This window comes from Orcinus orca, chromosome 6 (assembly GCF_937001465.1).
Source record: "Orcinus orca chromosome 6, mOrcOrc1.1, whole genome shotgun sequence".
NCBI classification, from domain to species: domain Eukaryota; kingdom Metazoa; phylum Chordata; class Mammalia; order Artiodactyla; family Delphinidae; genus Orcinus; species Orcinus orca.
The window spans coordinates 109,303,178-109,324,172 of record NC_064564.1 but is presented as its reverse complement, the minus strand read 5'-3'; the positions used below and the strand labels follow the sequence as shown (position 1 = coordinate 109,324,172).

Genomic DNA, 20,995 nt, shown 5'->3' with positions numbered 1-20,995 from the left:
TTATCGGCACCCTTCCCCTAGCCTTTAGAGGTGCTCGGTGTCTGCAGTTCCTGAACTTTTTTGGAGTTCTGTGGTGTAAGTTGGGTTGGATGCTTGCTGCCCTGTGCCCCGGGCCCAGCCTTTTCTGGGCTGCCAAGTCATTCTTCTTTAGTTTCTCAACTAAAGTTTCGGTTGACACTCTTGATACCTGGAACCAGATCATTCTTTGTTGTGCAGGATCGTTTTGTATGTTGTGGGGTGTTTAACAGCATCCCTGGGCTCTCTCTACCCACTGTAAGACGGTACCCCCCACCCCCAGCTGTGACAACCAAAAATATCTTCAGACATTGCCAGAAGCCCACTGGGGCGAATGACCCAGGTTGAGAACCATTTATTTAATAACATCTGGCTTCCAAAAAATTTGACATCTCTCTCTTCCATTACTATCTTTTCTCCTGTTCTTTGAGGTTTACATCTTTTAAAATTATTTCATTGTGACTTTTCCTGGCAGGGGGTGGTGAGGATTGCATGGTATCAGGAGAGAGAAAATATGTATTAAACAAATACATATGTTTAATCCACCATATTTTACTGGAAATCCCCACATATTTTAACTATGTTTCACCTACTAACAGACATTTAGATTGTCTCTAATGTTTTGCTATTATAACAATGTTATAATAACAATTATTGCCTAGGTTAAGTTCATCTTTCTAGTTTTTAATTTTAAGGACTGAGAATTACTCAAGAACTTTAAGGTACCTGAAAGTCCTGACAGTTTCTCAATTTTCAAAACCACAATTACTGAGATTAGAAATAGTGTAGGAAAAAAAAAATTTATCTTCTTCATAACCCCACCTCCAATTCCTGTTTGCACTGTATGCTACCTCCCCTGCCCCCGCCATTTAAAAAAATTTGCATTCCCTCTGCTGGTTTTGCCACTAATGAACCAATTCCCTGTGTATGACCCATTGTCCCCTAAATCTTCCTTTGCAGACCAGTAAAAGGCTGGCCTTGTTTGTTTCTAAGTGAGAATAATAAAAACAATCTGCCAGACTCCTAACATACATGGTTCCATTTAAATCCTTACAGCTATTCTGTGAGAGGTAGACGTGAGCCTCATTTTACATGTGGGGACCCAGGGCTCACAGGCCTGAGGTTATAGCACAAGGTCTGCTTCCAAATGGGGTGTAGTGACCCAGGTTTGTAAGGAACCAAAACATTTTGTTTCCATTATACCCCCCTGCGTCCCTGCAGTTGACTTTTGATATTCATGAGGAATGGAAAAAGGAAAAGAAATGATTTTTCATATTTCAAGTATGAAATGAAGCAGGAAAGCTTTTCCTCTAAGGAGAATCTGAACTTCTGTAGGACCAATTTGTGTGATTTTTGACATAGAATCGCTATTGAGCTCTAGCCATGTTGAAATTTGCATTTTAATCTCTTGGCAGGTTTTCAAGGATTAATTTAAAATGACTAAATTGCTGCATTGCAAATTGAAACAAGCAATAACGAAGGGGTTGTTAATATGATATAGTCTGCTGTAGTGGAAAGAACATGAGTTTTGGAGACAGCCAGACACTGGGCTCCACCACTCTGGGACCTTGGGATACTTACTTATATTCTCAAGCCTCCTTATCTAATAAAGGAAAGTGGGAGGAACAAGTGAACTATTACATGTAAAGTTCCAAGTTCAATGCCTGGTGCCACAGAGATACTGCTTTTGATGGTCCTTTCTTTCCCTTTGTCCTTCAGCTTTCCTAAAATTCTAGTCTTAACCTCTCTTGAGTTGTGGCCAAGGGCTAGGGAGCATTACTTCTTGGAGCTTATCTTTTCTTGGTTTTTGCTAACATTTTTGGTTGTGAAGAGCAACACTTTTCATGGAGTGTATGTTTGGCCACAAAAGTCTCTTAGCAGCCACCATTGACTGGAAATGGTACAAGAAATAGAGTCCAGGACTCTAGTGCCTGTCATGTGGGAGATGTTGTGTACACATTTATTGATTATCTCCTCTTAGGGACTTCTGAACTAAGAGAATAAGCAAAGAAAAGGGTAAAAGGACTTTGGGATATGGAACTTGATTCTGTCAGCAGATAATTATATTCTTCTGGACAGCTTCAGAGAAGGGTTAATGTGAGAGAGGGAAAGGAGGTAGTATTGATTGAACATGCACTGTGGATCAGATCAGGTACTATTTGTTATATCATGAAATCTTCACAGCAGCCTTACAGTATGGTTGTTATCCCTGATCTGAAGAGGAGATAGAGCCCAGAGACATGAAGTAACTTACCCCTAGCCACCCAGCCAATAAATGCTAAACCAGCATTCACGCTCAGGTCAGTCTGATTCCATCACCAAGACGCTGCTGGGTCCTGGGCCTCTGCTCCTTGGCTCCCAGTACCTTCCTAAGAAATCACTCATCCTAAGTGTAAATTATAGAATTAATTGTGTGACTGTTTTTATCAGTTCTCCTTCCATAAGGATAGGGATCAGATTTTTTCATCACTGCATCTCCGTAATTAGCACTGTACCTAGAACAGAGTAGATATTCAGTACGTATTTACGGAATGACTGAATGATTGAATGAATTAGCAATGCAGTCACTCTCAGGAGAAGGAAAAATAACAGTTCCTTTCACTTGGCTTTTGGGCCAGTGCGTCTGCAAGATGTTAATGAAAAGCAAATGGAGAAAATTAAGTCTTTCCACTTTCAGATCCCTGTTGAACTTAATTCTCATTATTTCTACAATTTCTGTGTAAAAATATTTTCTTCTTTTTCACTGAAAAACTATCACTATGTAATTGCTCTTCAGGGTTTTTTCTGTCTATCAAGTTAACACATGTAGGAGTGAATTTTATACAGGCAATAATTAAATGAGCATAAATCTTTATAAATTTAAACAGTTGACCTGCATTTTAAAAAAAAGTCACAGATCATGAACAGATATGTATTCATAATTACATTGTAAACTGGCTCTCTAAGGAATTTTTTTAGTGGCCAGGGTTTGAAGTTTACTTTTGATTAATGGATAATCATATAGACCTTCTTTTAGAATGTTAAACAAACCTGTCTTAATTATCTGGCCTGTGTCATACCAAGTGGTTAATGATGCGAGGAAAGCATTTAGAACGGACAGTTACATATAACATTGCCCAGACTCCACTTTGTCAAAAGATGCACCATGATATAGAAAAGATTTATGAACTCATCATGACTTTCAAAAATAAACAAAGTTGAAGTGGTAGTAGTAGAAGACCTATTTTCAAGTACTGAGATTATAGAGAATTCCATTGTTGCTGTTAAGAGTTGTCAGGTAATTGTTTATTCTAATGGTTTTTCCATTCATACAGAGGGATAAAAGTTGACCTCCGGGTAAACTCTGCTTTCTTTCCTATAAGATACTTCTCTGATTTGATTGCTTGTGTGAGTTTGTGGGATTCTTTCTCAAACAGATTATTTTAGAATCCAAATTTATAATTTCTTTTTAAGAATCCTACACAACTAAAATGACCTAAATTCTTATTTTAAAAAATTAATTGAGGATTTTAAAGGTTTACATTATGGTAAAATAATCTGAGCAAGAGTTATTTCAGGAAATAAGGCCCTTGGACAAAACCAGCCTCTTGCCTTAGAAACCTCCTCCAGACACAGTACAGTAAGTCTTTATCATCTATACTGTGTATAAAGCTGAGAGTGACAAAGACTAATAAAATGACAGACCGTGGGGCGGACTAGCATCTGTTTCGAAGGCTCCAAGGAGTACCCAGCTTAGAGTCAGTTCTTTAGTTTGGGGATTATCTCATTTCCCTAAGGTACTGAACCTAAGACCCTTTTTCTCTGAGCCCCACTGTATCCCCTCCCTTCCGAGGCCCATTCCACCTCCCATCAGCACCCCCACCCCCACCTGCTTCCTCACCCGGGGCGTGGATCGCAGTGAGCCTGAAGTCCCCAGCCACCTGGATCGGCACAGGAGCCAGCAGGGACAACTAAAAGGGAGCAGCCATTATGGGGCTTCTCCTGGGGGAAATGGGGTTCTGCCAAGTGTCTTCCTTTCTTCTTTGTCTGGATTTAGAGCCACAGAGAGTTAGAGCTGGAAGTGTTCTTCCGCGCTGTTGCTTTTGTAGAAATGAAAAGCCTGGAGAGCCTTGTACGTGCCTCTTCTGAAGCTCAACTTCCGGGCTGCTCTTTCTCTGTTAACCAGAGACCTTTCTCGGACTTGAGCCCTGTTCGGCCTGGAAAGTGGTCAGCTTTGTGTCCCTGCTACCCAGCCCTACAGAGTGGGCCCAAATAATAATTACTAGGCATATAGGAGGATGCTCAGAGGCACATAACTATATGTAACTGAAAATATGCTTAAACTCCATGAATAGAAAAGGAACGTCCTTCCTTAAGCCTAAAAACTTACTAGCACTGAGAAAACTGAGCCCTTTTGAGCATGGACACTGGGAAGTAGTCTGTCTAAGCAAGGTTTTCCTTTTTAGCAAGTGAGTCACATGGAGGAGTAATTGTCAGGGAATAAAGGGGGTAGTTATTTAGGCTTCGCCATGATGGCATTATAACCCAGGACACTGGGCCTAAGACTAGGTGGACAGCAATACCATGTTTGACAGGACTGATGGTTCTTTAGAAGGAGGATTGATCCTTCATTAAAAGACTGGACTCTCCCTTTAAAAAAAACTTGTTGGGCAAGTGGACAGATGTCGAGCACAGGAACCTGGAAGTCTGGGCCTTGTCCCAGATCCTTCCTGCCCCATTTCAGAGTCTGATCCATTGTCAAGTCCTGTGATTCCACTTTACAGAGATCTGTGACATTCATATTCAAAGCTTTTATCTGAATAGCTTGTACTCATTCTTTCCCTGAATGTGGCAGTAGCCTGTTAGCTGCTTGCCCTGCCTCCTGCTTGCCCTCTCTTGTACATCCTCTCCAGGACCTCTAGGAAGATCTTTCCGCAACAGGATAGGACCATCCTGATTCTTCAGCAGCTCCTTGTTACCTCCCTGTTATTATCAAGTCTAGGCTCCCACAGGATCTGAACTCAGCTCCCCTGCCCCAGCACGCTCCCTGCCCTGCACCCTGCCCTTCACTCCACTGACCTGCATAGAGCTGCTCTCTCCCCCTTGCCTCTGGCTGGAACACGCTTCTCCCCCTGTCCCCTAAGTGAACCCCCTGTTGGGAGGCCCAGAGAAGTATCTTCTCCTCTGTCAAGTCTTCCCCAGCCTTCCCCCCATATCCATCTGGCAGAGTTGAATCTTCCCTTCTCAGCCAGCCCTGGCGCATGTCTAGCCTGGATCACAGTTCTTGGCATATGAGGTTTCTGGGTCTAACGCTGCTCCTAGAAAATGGGGATCATGTTTAGTTAATCTCTGCAGGCCTAGCTCCCAGGGTGGTACTAAGCACTTAGTAGGAGTCAAACAGGTGTTTGTTGACTGGCTGATTATAGGAGACAGAAATGGAAGATTGAAGACTTAGTTCCACTGAAGCCAAATGCTGGGAGAAAGTGGCATACCTGTGTTTTTTAATAAATATAAGCTCACAGTGTGTTCTGGCTACAGTCTTAACTTAGGACAACTTGCCGTGGAAGCCTTCTCTTCTTATTCCTCGTCCCCTGACCTCTCTGTGAAATGTACACCTGCCTCTGTGTACAGTTCTCCCTGCCCCCTGCCCCAGTTACCTGAAGAACAAATCACCTATTTCTTTACATTTTAAATGAATGTAGGGACTTCCCTGGTGGCACAGTGGTTAAGACTCCACACTCCCAATGCAGGGGGCCCGGGTTCGATCCCTTGTCCGGGAACTAGATCCCATATGCATGCCACAACTGAGAGTTTGAATGCTGCAACTAAGGAGCCCGCTTGCTGCAACTAAGACCCAACACAACCAAATAAATAAACAAACAAACAAAAATGAATGTAGCCACTGACACCTTTAAAAGCTCTCCCTCCTCCAGCTACCTTACCTGACTTTGTGAGTCTCCAATGTCAGTTCTTTTCCTGTGGGCCCTTCATCATTACTAAGTAATTGATCACTTCATCCAACTCAGACCCAGGTTTTCTGAAGTCAAGTGGTCCATTCTTCCTAACGTACCACGTTGTCCCCCTTCGAGGCCCTCGTGTTTCTCTTATACCACCCTGCTCACGCCTGAGCTAACGAGCAGTAGTCTTCAGTCAGTTGCTTTCTCCACTCATTGATTCTCTCTTTCATCAAACTGCTAAGATGATGGGGTACATCATTTTACCCAAAGGGATCTCAGTCTGGTGGCAAAAACATACTTGTAACTGAGTGATTATATGATAGAGACAAATTGTCATGGAATCACAAAGGGCAGCTTGACAAATGAGGAGTTGAGGAAGCCTTTCAGGAGAAGGTGACATTTGAGCTGAGTCATGAAAAGTAAATGGGTGTCCTCAAGGAAGAGAAGAGCCTTCTAGGCAGAGGAAACAGAGGAAGTAAAGGCCTGGGGGTGTGAAAAGCATGGCAGGTCTGAGAAATTGAGGGTGGTTGTAGCTTAAGCTACCGGATTCTTAAAGGCAGGGGGAAGGAGGCCCCTCTCTCTGAGGGCTTTTCTTCTGAGATAAGGCTTGATGGGAGCTGCAAGGGCTCCCTCCAGGTGTTCCCAAGGTCCGTTCTGCCCCACAGGTGCTGCTGTGGCTGATCGAGGTTTCCAGTCCATTCCCACCCACTCCCACTGCCTAGGCGGGTGGCGTCCCAGAAGGAAAGAGGCAGGGAGGAAGCAGATAAGAAAGACAGCTTCTGTTTAGACACAAATATCTTGGTAATCAGCACAGATGGGATGAGAAATACCAAAAAAAGTACATGACAGTTTAGAGAGAATTTGGTTAAATGTTACATATTTTTAACATACCTGTGTAGAGTTTTTGGACCAAGCACCTGAATCCTTCAGAACCTGGTTGGCCTGGGGGTTATGCCTCAACCAAGTGGTGTTTTTATTTCAGAAATGTTCCCTTTCCCATCCACAAAAGTATCCTTGTGATTTTTTTTTCTCCCACCAAAATAAGGCGCAGGATTTGTCTCTGACGCTGTGTCTCCCTATTTGGACGGCAAGCTGTGTAACATATTTCTACCCAGCGTGAAGCTTCTTGGCAGACTCTTGAGGCCACGTTTTGGTGGCTTCAGAGTTATCTTTGGATCTGTCAAAAGTGCTAATGGGCTTTCTGGCCTTCTTTAAGCTCCTCATTTCTATTTTCTTTTTACTTCCATCCTCTCCTAAAAGAAAAATTCATGTAATTCATCAGCAGTTAAGCATTTTACTGAAATGCTCAGCTGAGGGCCTTGTATTTTTGTTTGCGAGAATAACTCTGCCATGTCACTGTCTTCAGAACAAACCCCACCCTGACTTCATTAGCTCAGCACTCCTCAGTCCACTGGGCCAGAGGTACACTTGTTGACTAATTTATACTGCCTTTCTTGTTTGCTCAGTTTTGTTTTTCAAGTTTGTGTGGCGGTTAGAGCGAGAGTTTGGGGTTCAGGAAACCTGGTTTTGAAACTTGGCCCTGTCCAGCTGGGTGACCTTTGGAAGACTGTTTAACCTTCCTGAGCCTCAGTTTCCCCATCTATAAAATGGAGATGATAATGCCTTCCTCAGGGTTGTTGAGAAGATTAGAGAGAATGCAGGTAAAGCACCTATTTTCTGGCCCACAAGGATTACTCAATAAATGGAATAACAATTTTTAACAGAAATACTTTTTCTTTTGCCATACTTTGATCCTGCATGTTCTTTCCAAATACAAGTTTTATCTACTATTTTTCGTGGTGGTTAAAAAAAAGAAAAACAACAACAACAACAACACAGGTTTAAAGACAAGCCCACCCAAGACTGAGCAATGCCTTATCCGCTTACTATATGACCTTGGTCAAGTTCCTTCTCTGTGCCTCTGTTTTCTTATCTGTATATAGAGATGATAATGTTTGTTCAAGGAGTGGCTTCAAGATGAGTGAAATAATATATGTAAAGCCTCATATATTGTAGATATTTAAAAGTATTTAAGAGGAAGAATGTAATGTAAGGGAAAGTATAGGGCTATGGTGTTGCATCTGTGTCCAAAATCTGACTGTACCAAGTTACTGAATCTCTCCTAGACTTAGTTTACCTATATGTTGGAAAGAATAATACCTCATTGGATTTTTGTGAAGATTGCTTAAAATTACACGTTTAAGAGTACCTGGTCCAGTGCCTGGGACTTGGTAGGTAGTCAGTATGCAGACCTATTAATTCACTCATGCTTTATTTATAAAGGTCGATAGTTAACCTGGTACTCAAATCAAACAATAATAAATCCTAAGTGCTCATTCTTATTCCCAACCCATAATATTGTCAAAAAGCACTTTATGCTACTTTGCACATAAAATCCACCTGGTTTACTTGAATTTATGGGTTATGGATCTTTCATCATTATAAACTGCAACCCCTGGCAATAGCCATCCTTCCCTCTCCAACCCCCTTCATTTTCAGAGGATTATGTTGTATGGCATTGAAAACCTGTAACATTGAAGAAATTAGCATATTCATGTGTATTATTAAAGTCAGGTGGGTATAGAAAAGGTTGCAGAAATGAAACACATTACACTTTTTCTGAAATCTGAAGAGTACTGATCTACAGTACTAATAAAAGGAGTGAAGCGCAGGCGACACACAAAAGCTAGTTTAAAACACTGCTTTGTCACAACTTGCTACTGCTTGTCTTCAATGGCTTTTTCCCCCTTTTGATGAAATACCTGGAAATTGTAGATCTTGGAAATTGCTTTACTTCCAGCCGAGGCATTTTAGAGAATGTAAACCGTGGAGGAGGGGACCCCAGCAGTGATGACAGGAGAGGAGCATGCCTGGCCTTTGCAGGTGGGGCCTGTTGGACAGAAACAGGCTCTGTGCCAGAAGCGTTTTGGTCCCTGGGTACTTTCTTTTGCTTAGACGTATGGCACAGTGCATTGGGAAAGTTCTAGGACCCAGGGTCAGAGGATATGAGCTGCGGTCTCATCTTCACTGCTCATTAGGGTTTTTGATCTTGGCATCTCTCTCTTGCCTTGGTTTCCTCATTTTTAAGATTGCAGACTTCTTGTCCGGCTCACCTTTCGGAGCTGACGTGAAGAACAAGCACAGTGCTGCATGTGACTTCACGTTTCAAACTGTAATCACCACCCAAAGGTGTGATTGCTCAGACTCCTTCATCTCTAAGGTCTCTTCCAACTTTACATTTCATGATTTACATGTGAGTGAGATTTGGCCTCCCAGGGAGAAAGCATAGGACTGGGGAAGAGGGGAGTATACTTTCTGATCATTTTCTGTTTCGGGTGCTTCTGTTAGATTCCGTTTTTAATAAGAACAAACAAAGTAATCCCCAAACCTCCCTTCTTCTTTCTCCTAGAGAAATCTGACAGAGTATTTTGTGGCTGTGGACGTAAACAACATGCTGCATCTGTACGCGAGCATGCTCTGCGAGCGCCGGATCCTCATCATCTGCAGCAAGCTCAGCACTGTGAGTAGACAGTCGAGGCGGGCTTTTGAATTTTATTTTAATTGAAAGATGTATCGGAAAGATTAAAGGAGAGTTTAGAAGAAGAAATCAACCACAATCCCCTCAGGTAGTAACATGTCATTTTCATTAATTATTCATGTTCCTTCACAGTGTCAATGCACATTTCATTTATTCTTGTAGTTTCACAATCAATTATAAATAGTTTCCCATTTGATCGTGTGTTATGAACACTTTACATATTTCCACATTCTTCCATTACTGTCATTTGTTATATGTCTGTATCATATTCCATTATACTGATGTGTCATCACTTGCTAAATCTTTTTTCTCTTCATGGCCATTTAGGTAGTTCGTAGTTTAATCCTTTAGTAGCTAACACTGCAGTGAACATCTTTCGGCTGCATTTGACTGATACAGTTTGTATTCTAAGCATTGGGACCACTGGGTCAAAGGACTGAATAAGTGCTATGACTTATGGATGCCAAATTGCTTCCCAAACAGGCTGTGCTTTTTTATAGTGGATGCTGCCAGCTGTGCGTGAGTGTACCATTTGCACTGCAGCCTTGCCAGAATTGTGTGTGTGCTCATGGACATGTGCTTTAATTTACCTAATAAAATAGGCGTCAAATGGTATTGCAGGTTTGCTTTATTTTTAATTTCTTTGGTTAAAGGTAACAACATTTTCCATGCGTTTCCCCCCCCCCCAATTTGCATTTTGTTAATGTCTTTTCTCATTTATCTTATAGGGCTCTTGATTTAAAAAAAATAAATTGGGATGAGCTCTTTTTATATTGTAAAAACTTTTACTATATAATATAAATACTTTTCTTATTCTTTTTATGTTAGTTTTTTTAACTTGCTAAGTATAGGAGTTTATATTTTTCCCAGTATCTATTATGAAAATTCTCAAACACAGAAAACTGAAATCAGTTTGCAGTGAACATCCACGTTATTCCATCTACATTCTGCCATTAACATATTTCTATGCTTGCTTTGGCACATCTTTATCCATCTATCCATCCCTCATACCATCCATCAAGCCATTTTATTTTTTGATGCATTTCAAAGTAAATCACAGACATCACTATGCTTCCCCTCAATAATTGCGTATGTTTGTCATTAACTAAAGTTAAATATCTGTTTACAGTATCTTTTTTTCTTTTTGAGGTAAAACTTACATAAAGATATTGACTAGGAGAAGTTGACTGTTTGAGAGGGTAGAAAGACCTTCTTATGGTGGGAATTTCCCTATTGAAGTTCCTATGGATAGAATCATAGGCCTATGATTTACCGATGTGTTTACCTGTGAATTCAAGGCACCTAATAATGCAAACTTAGTGAAACCATTAGAGTTTTCTTTATGGTTTTCATTGTAATTTTATTATTTTTTTGGTATTGTTTGCTTGTCAAGAATGCACAATTTTTTTTTTTTAAATTTTTTTTTTATGTTTGTGGTATGCGGGCCTCTCACTGTTGTGGCCTCTCCCATTGCGGAGCACAGGTTCCGGACGCGCAGGCTCAGCGGCCATGGCTCACGGGCCCTGCCGCTCCGCGGCATGTGGGATCTTCCCGGACCGCGGCACGAACCCGTGTCCCCTGCATGGGCAGGCGGACTCTCAACCACTGCGCCACCAGGGAAGCCCAAGAATGCACAATTTTTTAATTGCCTGCTAGGTGCTAGGCTTACAATGCATACTAGGTGATAAAAGCATGGCCCTTGCCCTCAAGGGAAAAACAGCCCATAATAGACCTCTTGCTTTGTTTTGCGTTTGGTTTTAAACTCGTAAGTGTAGTTGGTAATCTCAGGGCCTGAACACCCAGACTGAGGTTCAGAATGAGAATATCGTCAACCAGATTTATCATTGCCTCTTTATGAGGCTGGATAGATTAAGAGTATGTTTGAAAGAGTCTAGTCCCTAACCAGTTACTGTTGCTTTGAAGAATTAAACTTAAGTAGAACAAAAGTAGGACATCATAACAGTGGAATTGAATTCCCATGGTGTTTTGGAGCCTTTAATATGTGCCAGGCACTGTGCTAAGCCCTCTTCATCTATTAACTCATTTAATTGTCACTACAACAGTTTGTAGTAGTTTCTGTTATTTCTCCATGTGATAGATAAGGAAGAATGTATCTTCTGCGTGATTTTCTTTAGATAAATGTAGGGGATTAAACACACACAGTTATTTCTGCTCCTTCCCAAAACGAAAATGAAATAAAGGAGTAAATCAACAAGCACAAAGAGCAGATGCAGCAGAAATCTTAGATATTAAGAAAATGCTGTTATCAATGTTATGCCAACATTCAAAAACTAAGGTGAAATGAACAGAAAAATATAATTTACCAAAATTGAATTAAGAAGAAATATAAAAATTGAATAGGTCATTTAATTTATAGAAATTGAATCAATATATAATTTTTTTTCCCAAAACACTCAGCCTGGATGGTTTTACAGGTATGTTTTATCAAATATCTCAAGGAACAGGTAATTTCAATCTTAGACAAACTCCTTAAGAGTCTAGAAAAAAGAAGGAACACCCCCTGAGCTTTTCTTGTGACACTTGTATAATTTTGACATTCAACTACACGAAGAGACACTATAAGAAAGAAAAGTTATCAGCCAATCTCACTGAGTAACATAGCTGTAAAAATCTTAAACAAAACAGTAGGAAATACATAAAAAATATAATTCATAATAACTGAGTTGACTTTATTCCAGAAATGTAAGGCTGATAATACTAGAAAATCTGTTACTATAGCTCACCACATTAACATATTGAAAGGGAAAATTCAAATGTTCAATATGAATTTTCAATAGAGGAAAAGCATGACCATGTTCATGAATAGGAAGACTCATTATATTAAAGGTATAAATGACGTATATGATAGATTACATATAATTCCATTCAAAATCCCAGTAGGATTTTACATAGTACTTGGCAACCTGATTCTAAAATTAATATGGAAAGCCAAAGGGAGAGCCAAGATATACTTGAAGAAAAAGAATGGGTGATAAAGCTTGCTTTACCAGACATCAAGACTTTTTATAGACCTCTAGTAACTAAGATGCTAGTAACGGCATAGGGATACACAAATAGACTGATGGAACGGAATAGAGATTGCAAAAACGGACCATGTGTGTGGGTTCTTCATATACAACAGAGGTGGCATTGTAAAATCTGGGGGAATGGATGGACTTTTCAATAATTGATAATCCACATGGGGAAGAAAAGGGAGATAATTTATATCTTACACAACTTGCAAAACTGAATTCCAAATGGATCAAGGACTTAAATGTCAAAGGCAAAATTTTTAAACTTTAGAAGACAAAATAGGAGAATAAATCTCTGATCTTGGAGTAGAAATGGATTCAGTTAAATAATCCAAAATATGCATCATGTAAAGGAAAAGATTAAAATTGTGAATTTTGTTCATTAAAAAATACCATTCAGGGGCTTCCCTGGTGGCTCAGTTGTTGAGAATCTGCCTGCTAATGCAGGGGACATGGGTTCGAGCCCTGGTCTGGGAGGATCCCATATGCCGCGGAGCAACTAGGCCCCCAACTAGCAACAGAGCCACAACTACTGAGCCTGCGCGTCTGGAGCCTGTGCTCCGCAACGAGAGACCGCAATAGTGAGAGGCCCGCGCACCGTGATGAAGAGTGGCCCCCACTTGCCACAACTAGAGAAAGGCACAGAAATGAAGACCCAACACAGCAAAAATAAATTAATTAATTAATAAACTCCTACCTCCAACATCTTAAAAAAAAAAAAAACCATTCAGAGAATGGAAAGACAAGGCACAGGCTGAGATGAGGTATTTGCTATATATAAAACTGACAGAGGATTCATATCTGAAATATATAAAGAACTACTACAGTAAAAAAAAAAAAGCAGAAGACAAATCTATCAATAGAAACATTGGCAAAAAGCACAAATAGGCATTTCACAGAAGAAACCTAAATGGCTAATAAATATATGGAAAGATGCTCAACCACATTAGTAACCACAGAAAAGCAAATTAAAACTACAGTAATTAAAACACTAGGTTTGCAAAAATTAGATGTCTGATAAAGCCAAGTGTTATATTGCAGATGTATTGGAGAATTTCATGTACTACTCTTTGAAGAGTATGTGGCATAGAACTATTTGCATATGCCCAACACTCAGCAGTTCCACTCCTGGGTGGAATTGTGTGTGTGTGTATACATACACATACCTACACACTCTTTTTGGTCATGTATAGTGGGATACATGTGCAAGCATGTTCATAGCAGCATTGTTTTGGGTTTTGTTTTTTAAACCTGGAAAGAGCCCACATGACCATCAATAGAGAACTCATAAATTGTTGCATAGTCATACAGTAGAACACTGTGTAAGTGAAGATGAACTACACTATCAGCATGGTGGGGTCTCTAATACAGAATTCTGAGTAAAAGAAACAAGCTACAGAAGAATATACAGTATGATTTCATTAATATAAAATTCAAGTAAGAAAAACTAAATGGTATATTATTTAGGGATACATACAAACTACGGAGGGGGGAAATGATTAACAGAAAATTTAGGTAGTAGTTTCCTCAAAGGGAGTGAAAGGAGTATAGTTGGGAAGAGGCATATGTGGGACATCAGAAGTATTATTTTCTGTCTTGAGCTAGGTTAGGGATCAGCAAACCTTTCTGTAAAGGGTCCAATATTGCAACTACTGGACTCTGACCTTGTAATTTACAATCAGTAAACTAGTGAGTGTGACTGTGTTCCAAGAAGCTTTATTTACAAAAATAGGAGGCACACCAGACTTAGCCTTCGGGCTGTAGTTGGCCAACCCTGAAATAGGTGCTGGGTTTTGGCATGTTAAATTTTTCTCCTTTAAATGTCACTTATATGATCTACATACTTTCATATGTATATAGTTTTTAGAATTCTTGAAAAGTTAAAAAAGAAGATACCAAGCCCTTTTTTTTTTTTTTTTTTTTTTTTTTTTGCGGTACGCGGGCCTCTCACTGTTGTGGCCTCTCCCATTGCGGAGCACAGGCTCCGGACACGCAGGCTCAGCGGCCATGGCTCACGGGCCTAGCCGCTCCACGGCATGTAGGATCTTCCCGGACCGGGGCACGAACCCGTGTCCCCTACATCGGCAGGCGGACGCTCAATCACTGCGCCACCAGGGAATCCCAACCAAGCCCTTTTATCATGAAATTTTACAATACAGGGATAGAGACAAAATAGTTCTTGTACAAAGGTTAAGAATCAAACTTGCACAAGATTTTGCAATGGCAATTGTAGAAACCAGAAGATAGTGAAGCAGTGTCTAAACTTCTAAGGGAAAATTATTTCTAACCTGAAATTCTATCCTTATCTAATGGAAGTACTCAGGAGAGAGTGGCACCAGCCCCTACCACACCTGTCAACCTCCTGTCGTCACTAGTCCTCCACTCACCTTCTCTATTGTGGATGTACTGTCCATCCTTTCTAGGCCAGCCACTCCGCTTGTCCACCTGACTTCATTCAACAAATATTTTTTGTGGCACTTTCATAGGTACTGGTGATACAACAGTGAACAAAATAGGCAAAAATCCCTGTCCTCATATGAAGCTTACATTCTAGTAGGGTAGATCTTCAATAACTGAGGTGAATTAAATATATGGTACAGGAGCTAGTTCTAAGTACAAGGAGTACAGTAAAGCAGAGGAGGAGAGTGGATAGGGGCTGGTGAGGTGGCAGGGATTGCAGTTTAGATAGATGGCCAAGGAGTGCCTCATAGAGAAAGTAACACTTCAGCGTCCTTCCTGTTACCTTACGGAAATTCCTCCAGCACTGAGCTCCTCTCTCCTGCATCATTATTTTTTCTTCTCTACTGGTACATTCTTAGGCACTTGCTAACACGGTATAGTGTCTCCCAAACTTCAAAACAAAACATCCTTAACCACATTCCTTTTATCCCATTTGTTTTCTTCCTTTTAGAACAAAATTCCTCGAGAGATATTTCTGTTTCCTGTCTAATTCCTCTCCTCTCATTCTTTCCTCTGTCTTGTGTTAGGATTTAGCCCCCACCTCCACTGAAACGGCTTTTGTTCAGTCACCAGTGACCTCATGTCAAATAAAGCGAGTTGATATTAATACTTGCAAAACTCTTAGAACAGAGTCTGGCATAAGGTGTATGTGTATGTTTTTGATAAATTATTAACATCTGTAATGGGAAGTCAAATGTTAATGTGTAAAAAATTTTTCGTAATAAATTTATTTATTTTTGGCTGCATTGGGTCTTAATTGCTGTCCGCGGCTTTGTCTAGTGGCGGCAGGCGTGGGCTATTCTTTGTTGCAGTGCGCGGACTTCTCATTGCCGTGGCTTCTCTTGTTGCGGAGCACAGGCTCTAGGTGCGCGGGCTTCAGTAGTCGTGGCACACAGGCTTAGTTGCTCCGCGGCATGTGGGATATTCCCGGACCAGGGCCCGAATCCGTGTCCCCTGCATTGGCAGGCAGATTCTTAACCACTGTGCCACCAGGGAAGCCCTAATGTTTAAAATTTTAAATCAAGAAATCATGAGATGGACTGCTATTTGCCAGTAGTATAAGCCTTTAGCAGTTTTTGTTTTGTTTTTCAGACTATAAACACATTACTTTGACTCAAAAAAAATTTTTTTAACAAGCAGTTGACTCTTAACTGAGTTCTGAGTTTTACTAATTGATGGTAGAAATCTCTTTAGGGAAGGGGAGGGGTCTCCTTGTACCTCACATGGGATCATTAGCATCCTGACCAGTTATGTGCAGTTTCTCTGGGGATAAGTAGCTGAGCAGACATCAGGGTTTTTTTGTTGTTGTTGTGTTTTTTTTGTTTTTTTTCAGACATCAGTTTTATCCAAGCCTCTGGACCCCTTCAATTTCAGAATTAAAAAGTTTTCTAATTGTTGTCTTTTACTTCCTTAATAGTGGCTTTTTATTATCTTCTCGATGAAGGAGAATGCAAAGGCTACTTTAGCCTGAAGTTTCTGATGACCCTCTCTTGACAGGTCCAGATGTGGCCTGTCATACCTTGACAAACCAGATTTTTCTCAATTTTGTTTGATAAGATGTAGGCTTAATGCTTCTCAGAGCCATCAAGAATCTGAAAGATAAAAGCTGTTGAACACCCCAGAGTGCCGTCTTCCATAAAAATGACTGTGCGTCAATAGAGACAAACCCAGCCATATTTAGTCCAGAGTCAGGTAATATTCATTTCAGGCTTTCTCGGTCAATAATGTTGTCATATTCTGTATAAGAAAAATGTTAAGTTTTTGTTCTTTTTGTGCAGTTAATGTATATTGATCGTTTTCCTTTATAAATGATAAATAGGGAAGGCTTAACTACATCTTGTTCTCTAATGTAAATACTTCAGTGAGATTTCTTCTAACACAAAGGCCCTATTTTTCTTACAGATTTTCATATCTGAGTTTAACTCATATTGCTTTTTTGATAACTCTTCTGGATAGCAAGTAGGTCTAAAATAAGACCTTTATAGCGATAATATCATCTAATTGCAACAGAAGTCCTAGAAGAGCAATATTATCCCATTTTACAGACTGGCCCATCCACTCAGAGAGATGGGTTAACTTGCCCAAGGTCACGTCCTAGTCATAGAAGAGACAGATATGCAGGTGGGTCATTATGATGCAGTGTCAGGGGAAGGGAGCCTTCGGCTTCAGGAAAGGGAGAAGCAAGCAGTAATTACACGTACAAATGACTCTTAGCCCCTTCAGAGTGCTTGCTGTGGAGACCAGGTTATGTTTATCAGGTGCCACCTCTTAAATGAACATCAGAATCCTTGTGTGGGAACTGTCACAAGAACCAGAGACACATTGTTAAGAGTATCTGTCACACTTGAGGGAATCTGAAAGTTCTCATAAACAGCCAAAAAGATACTCTGAGTCAAAGCTGGTGGATGATGTGGCTGGTGGAGCTGGTAAGGCTGGTTTGGGTAAAAGGTATATCCTGATTGTGTAGTATTTAGGGAAGCTTCTTATGTAGCCTGTACATAGCTCCAAGACTACCAAAGGCGTATTGACAGCATCCGTAGATTAAGCATGTAGGACACCCTTCTTTAGATTTGCTCTATATTTTATATGGCAGGTCCCCAATTATCCCCCACACTCTTTAAAAATTCTCTTAACTTAACCTTTTTGAGCCACCTACTATGTGCCAGTTACTGTGCTAATCTTTTTTTTTCCCCATTTGTTCTTGCAGGAACCCTAAGAACTAGTTGGTTTTATTTTCCTTTTTCAGATGAGAATATTGGCAGTTGGAAAGTTGAAGTGCCTTGTGTAAGTGAGCAGCGGAGATGGGATTAAAACCCCCTTCTCTTGGCTCCAAGCCAACCCCCTTCTTACTATCTCATACTGCCCTCCTGGTAGCTCGTTTGTCATGAGTTCCCTTTGACACTTGTACCCAGAGAAATATTTTTGGTATGATTCTGTTGACCATGGATCTGAAATCACAGAAAGAATTTCAGTCTGGATATTGCCTTGGAATGCACACCTAAGCTTTTCACTTCAGATTTAGTGAGCATTTTCTGTGTGCCTGGCACCAGGGAAGCAGAAGGCCAATATGTGAATCTCTAACTGGCATACTGACCCTATTGGCCAAAGCCCCGTTTCCATGAGCACCATTCAGATTCAGTCCACTCTGTCTGCGTGTTGTTAGACTCTCCCAGCCCCACCTGTGCCGCTCCTCTGCTGTGAGTCCAGCGTTGGTGCGTCCCTGGGGCATGTCTCCCCCAGCTCACTGTGGCTTCAGGTTTTGTGTACTGCAGTTCCTTTCAGCCCCTGTGTGTCTTGGCCCTAATCGCTCCCTCTATGACATAGGGGTGCTGCAAGAAGTTGTGAAAACTAAGAATATCCAGTTAAATGATGACAAAAGCATATTTACTTTACAAAGGAATGTGTATTTGTTTTATTCAGCAGGTGCTTTTTAAAACAAGTTCTTAGGAAGGAAGCACAGTTTAGTGGCAAGACTGTTACCTAATTAATTGAGCCTCCACACCTAATTATTTGTGTGGTACCCATAACTGTGAAAATAATTACTACTTTTCTGATAGTACGTCATATAGAGAAGGAAAAAAAAAAAAAAAAACCTAATATCTTCTCCCTGTCAGTGTCTTCCTGTTAGTCCGAGAGAACGTGGGCTTTGCGCAGGTCTTGGACATTGGTGGCCTGGAGAGTGGTGGGTGATACTTGCCTCTCCCCCACCCACCCCACCCTCCACACCCTCAGGTCTGACCCTTAGTAGACACTTCAGTGTTGGCGTGAAGGGATGGGTAACTTCCCAGCCTTGCTCCAGTCCTGTCCCATCCACTTCCACTGACAGCATCCACTATCTTATCACCACCTGGTCTTGTGACCTAAGAAGGGCCAATTTGTGGACTAGGGAGTTTTTCAGATTTAGCTTCATCTTTACTTCTTTCCTGATGAACTCCACCTGGCCGTGACTACCCCAGCCTGTGTAGTGGGTTGGGTATCTAAATGATGTGTGTAAGGCTTTCCTAGCTCTTCTGGGCTAGAAGTAACTAATCCTGTTTGCTTATCTGCAGCCCTTGAAGCCTAGATGAGAGTGGCAGTTTAAGAAGGTTTGAAATACTGGACTAGAGCCAGGGCCTCTTTGCCTGCGCACTCCACTCTGCATGTTCCAGCCGTAGGAACAAACTGCATTATTTTGTTTCAAACTGTGCTCAAGGGAAGCCAAGACCTTGTAACTGGAAACTTACCAAACAGAGAATTCTAAGACTAAATTTAGTGTTCCATTTAAAAAATAAAATAAATCGAACATTTTTTCTGTTCATCTTTTATATGTTAAAAAAGAGAGAGATTAACCTAGTTCACACTAACAACCTAAGAAGAGTATTCAAAGAAGTGAGAAGAAAACTGATCCCTTTTGGTGAAGAGGGAAATCCTTAACAAAATGTAATGAAGTGGCATGAAACACAGACTCTGCAGCCAAACTTTCAAATAGCATAGCCTGTCTAATCTCCATCACATAAAATTTTATTGTGGCTCAGAGAATATTAAAAACTTAGAAATAGATGAAAGGAACTTCCATTGGCAGGAAATAGGAGTAAAGATTGGTATGTTTTATTTATGTGGTTTTTCTCTGGTTTTTAAATGTAAATACAATTAACTGCTTTTTGAACTGTGTTCTCCATGTAATTATGTGTGAGTTCGTTTTCTCTTGTTCATGTTGAACTATAACTAGAATGAAGAACCTTGATGTTATGGAGACTATATAAACTATGTAATATAGAGAGTAACAACAGTTTAATTTGCAATACTTTAAAAATTGTTGTGACATCAACCAGCCATGGTCTCCCTACTAGTTCTTACCTTCCTCTCCTGCCTCTTGCTTCAACACATTGAGCACATGTTTTGGACTAGCCAGAGGATTCAGATTGTTAGTGATTCCCAAATTCTGATCCATGGACTAGTTGTGTTAGAAATCACTCAGAGAATTTGTTAAAAATTCAAGTTCTTGGGCACCACCTCCAGACATTCTGATTCAAAAGATCTAACATGGGACCGTGGGATGTCTATTTTTTTAAGGTTCCCCAAATGATTGATACACAAGCAGATTCAGAACCAGTGAATAGACAGTTCTCTAAGACAGTATTTATTCTTTGATTATTTTGCATCATTAGAGTTCCTTTCATTTTGAGACTGTGTAATAGAGGCTGATTAAGTTTGTTTAGAAAATATTTGTGAGTACAGATTAGCACTAAAAAATTCTTTGTTTCCATATTTCTCTTTGAGAGACCTCTGATTTTGACATTGGCAGGTCTAGAACAGGACAGAGCTAAGTATATCCTATTTAAGGTCTCAGTAATGTTTGGTGCTGATGTAGTCCACCAGTGTAATTTTAGATACATGTGTATAAATAGATCTAGAGAGGTGATGTTTCTTTTTAGCCATTGCATTGAGAACATTGGCAGGGTATCTTGTTTATTATTTTAGTAGTGTGGTCAATTTGTGAAACAAATCGTATGTTCTTTAGATTATAAGACTGATAGCTTTTTTATATGACTCTTATGAATCAGATCTCTACTAAAAAACACTAACAGGTAATATTCAAGTCACTGACATCTTAATATACTTGCAAAAGCCCTAAATGGCACTCACATTGGCAGGCATCTGTGTGGATTTCGTTAAAGAAATTGGAGCACGTACTATGTGCTGAGTCAGTGAGAATAAGAACGCAGAATTTCCTATGGCTTCTGCAAGCTGAAAGTGTGGTCCCTGGTGAGCAAGTGTCGTGTGATGTGAGGTTAGACTAGGTAGTTAGGGGCTAGTATAGACCTTGTGAAAGTTCACATTTTTTCTCTTCTGCTATCTTGATATCTATGTATTCTCCCAGCTAGATGATTCAGACAGCCCTGCTTCTGCTGTATTTTCCCAAGAAAAAGGACAGCAGGGCTGAAGGAGAGAGCACCAGACTTCAAGTCAGGATGGTTTTGTTCAATTTCTACCTGTGTAACTTAATCCTCCCTAGCCATGTGGCCTTGGGCAAT

General features: G+C 40.5%; 1 protein-coding gene across 6 annotated transcripts in view; it reads left to right on the top strand.

Moving 5' to 3' along the window:
• Positions 1-20,995, top strand: part of DENND1A (DENN domain containing 1A) — a 541,841-nt gene that overhangs the window by 289,796 nt on the left and 231,050 nt on the right. For all 6 annotated transcript variants that reach the window (XM_012532876.3, XM_033427225.2, XM_033427223.2 and 3 more), the window contains one exon: positions 9,361-9,471. In XM_012532876.3, coding sequence (XP_012388330.2) covers positions 9,361-9,471 — 111 coding nt within the window. The remainder of the gene's footprint in view (positions 1-9,360; positions 9,472-20,995) is intronic.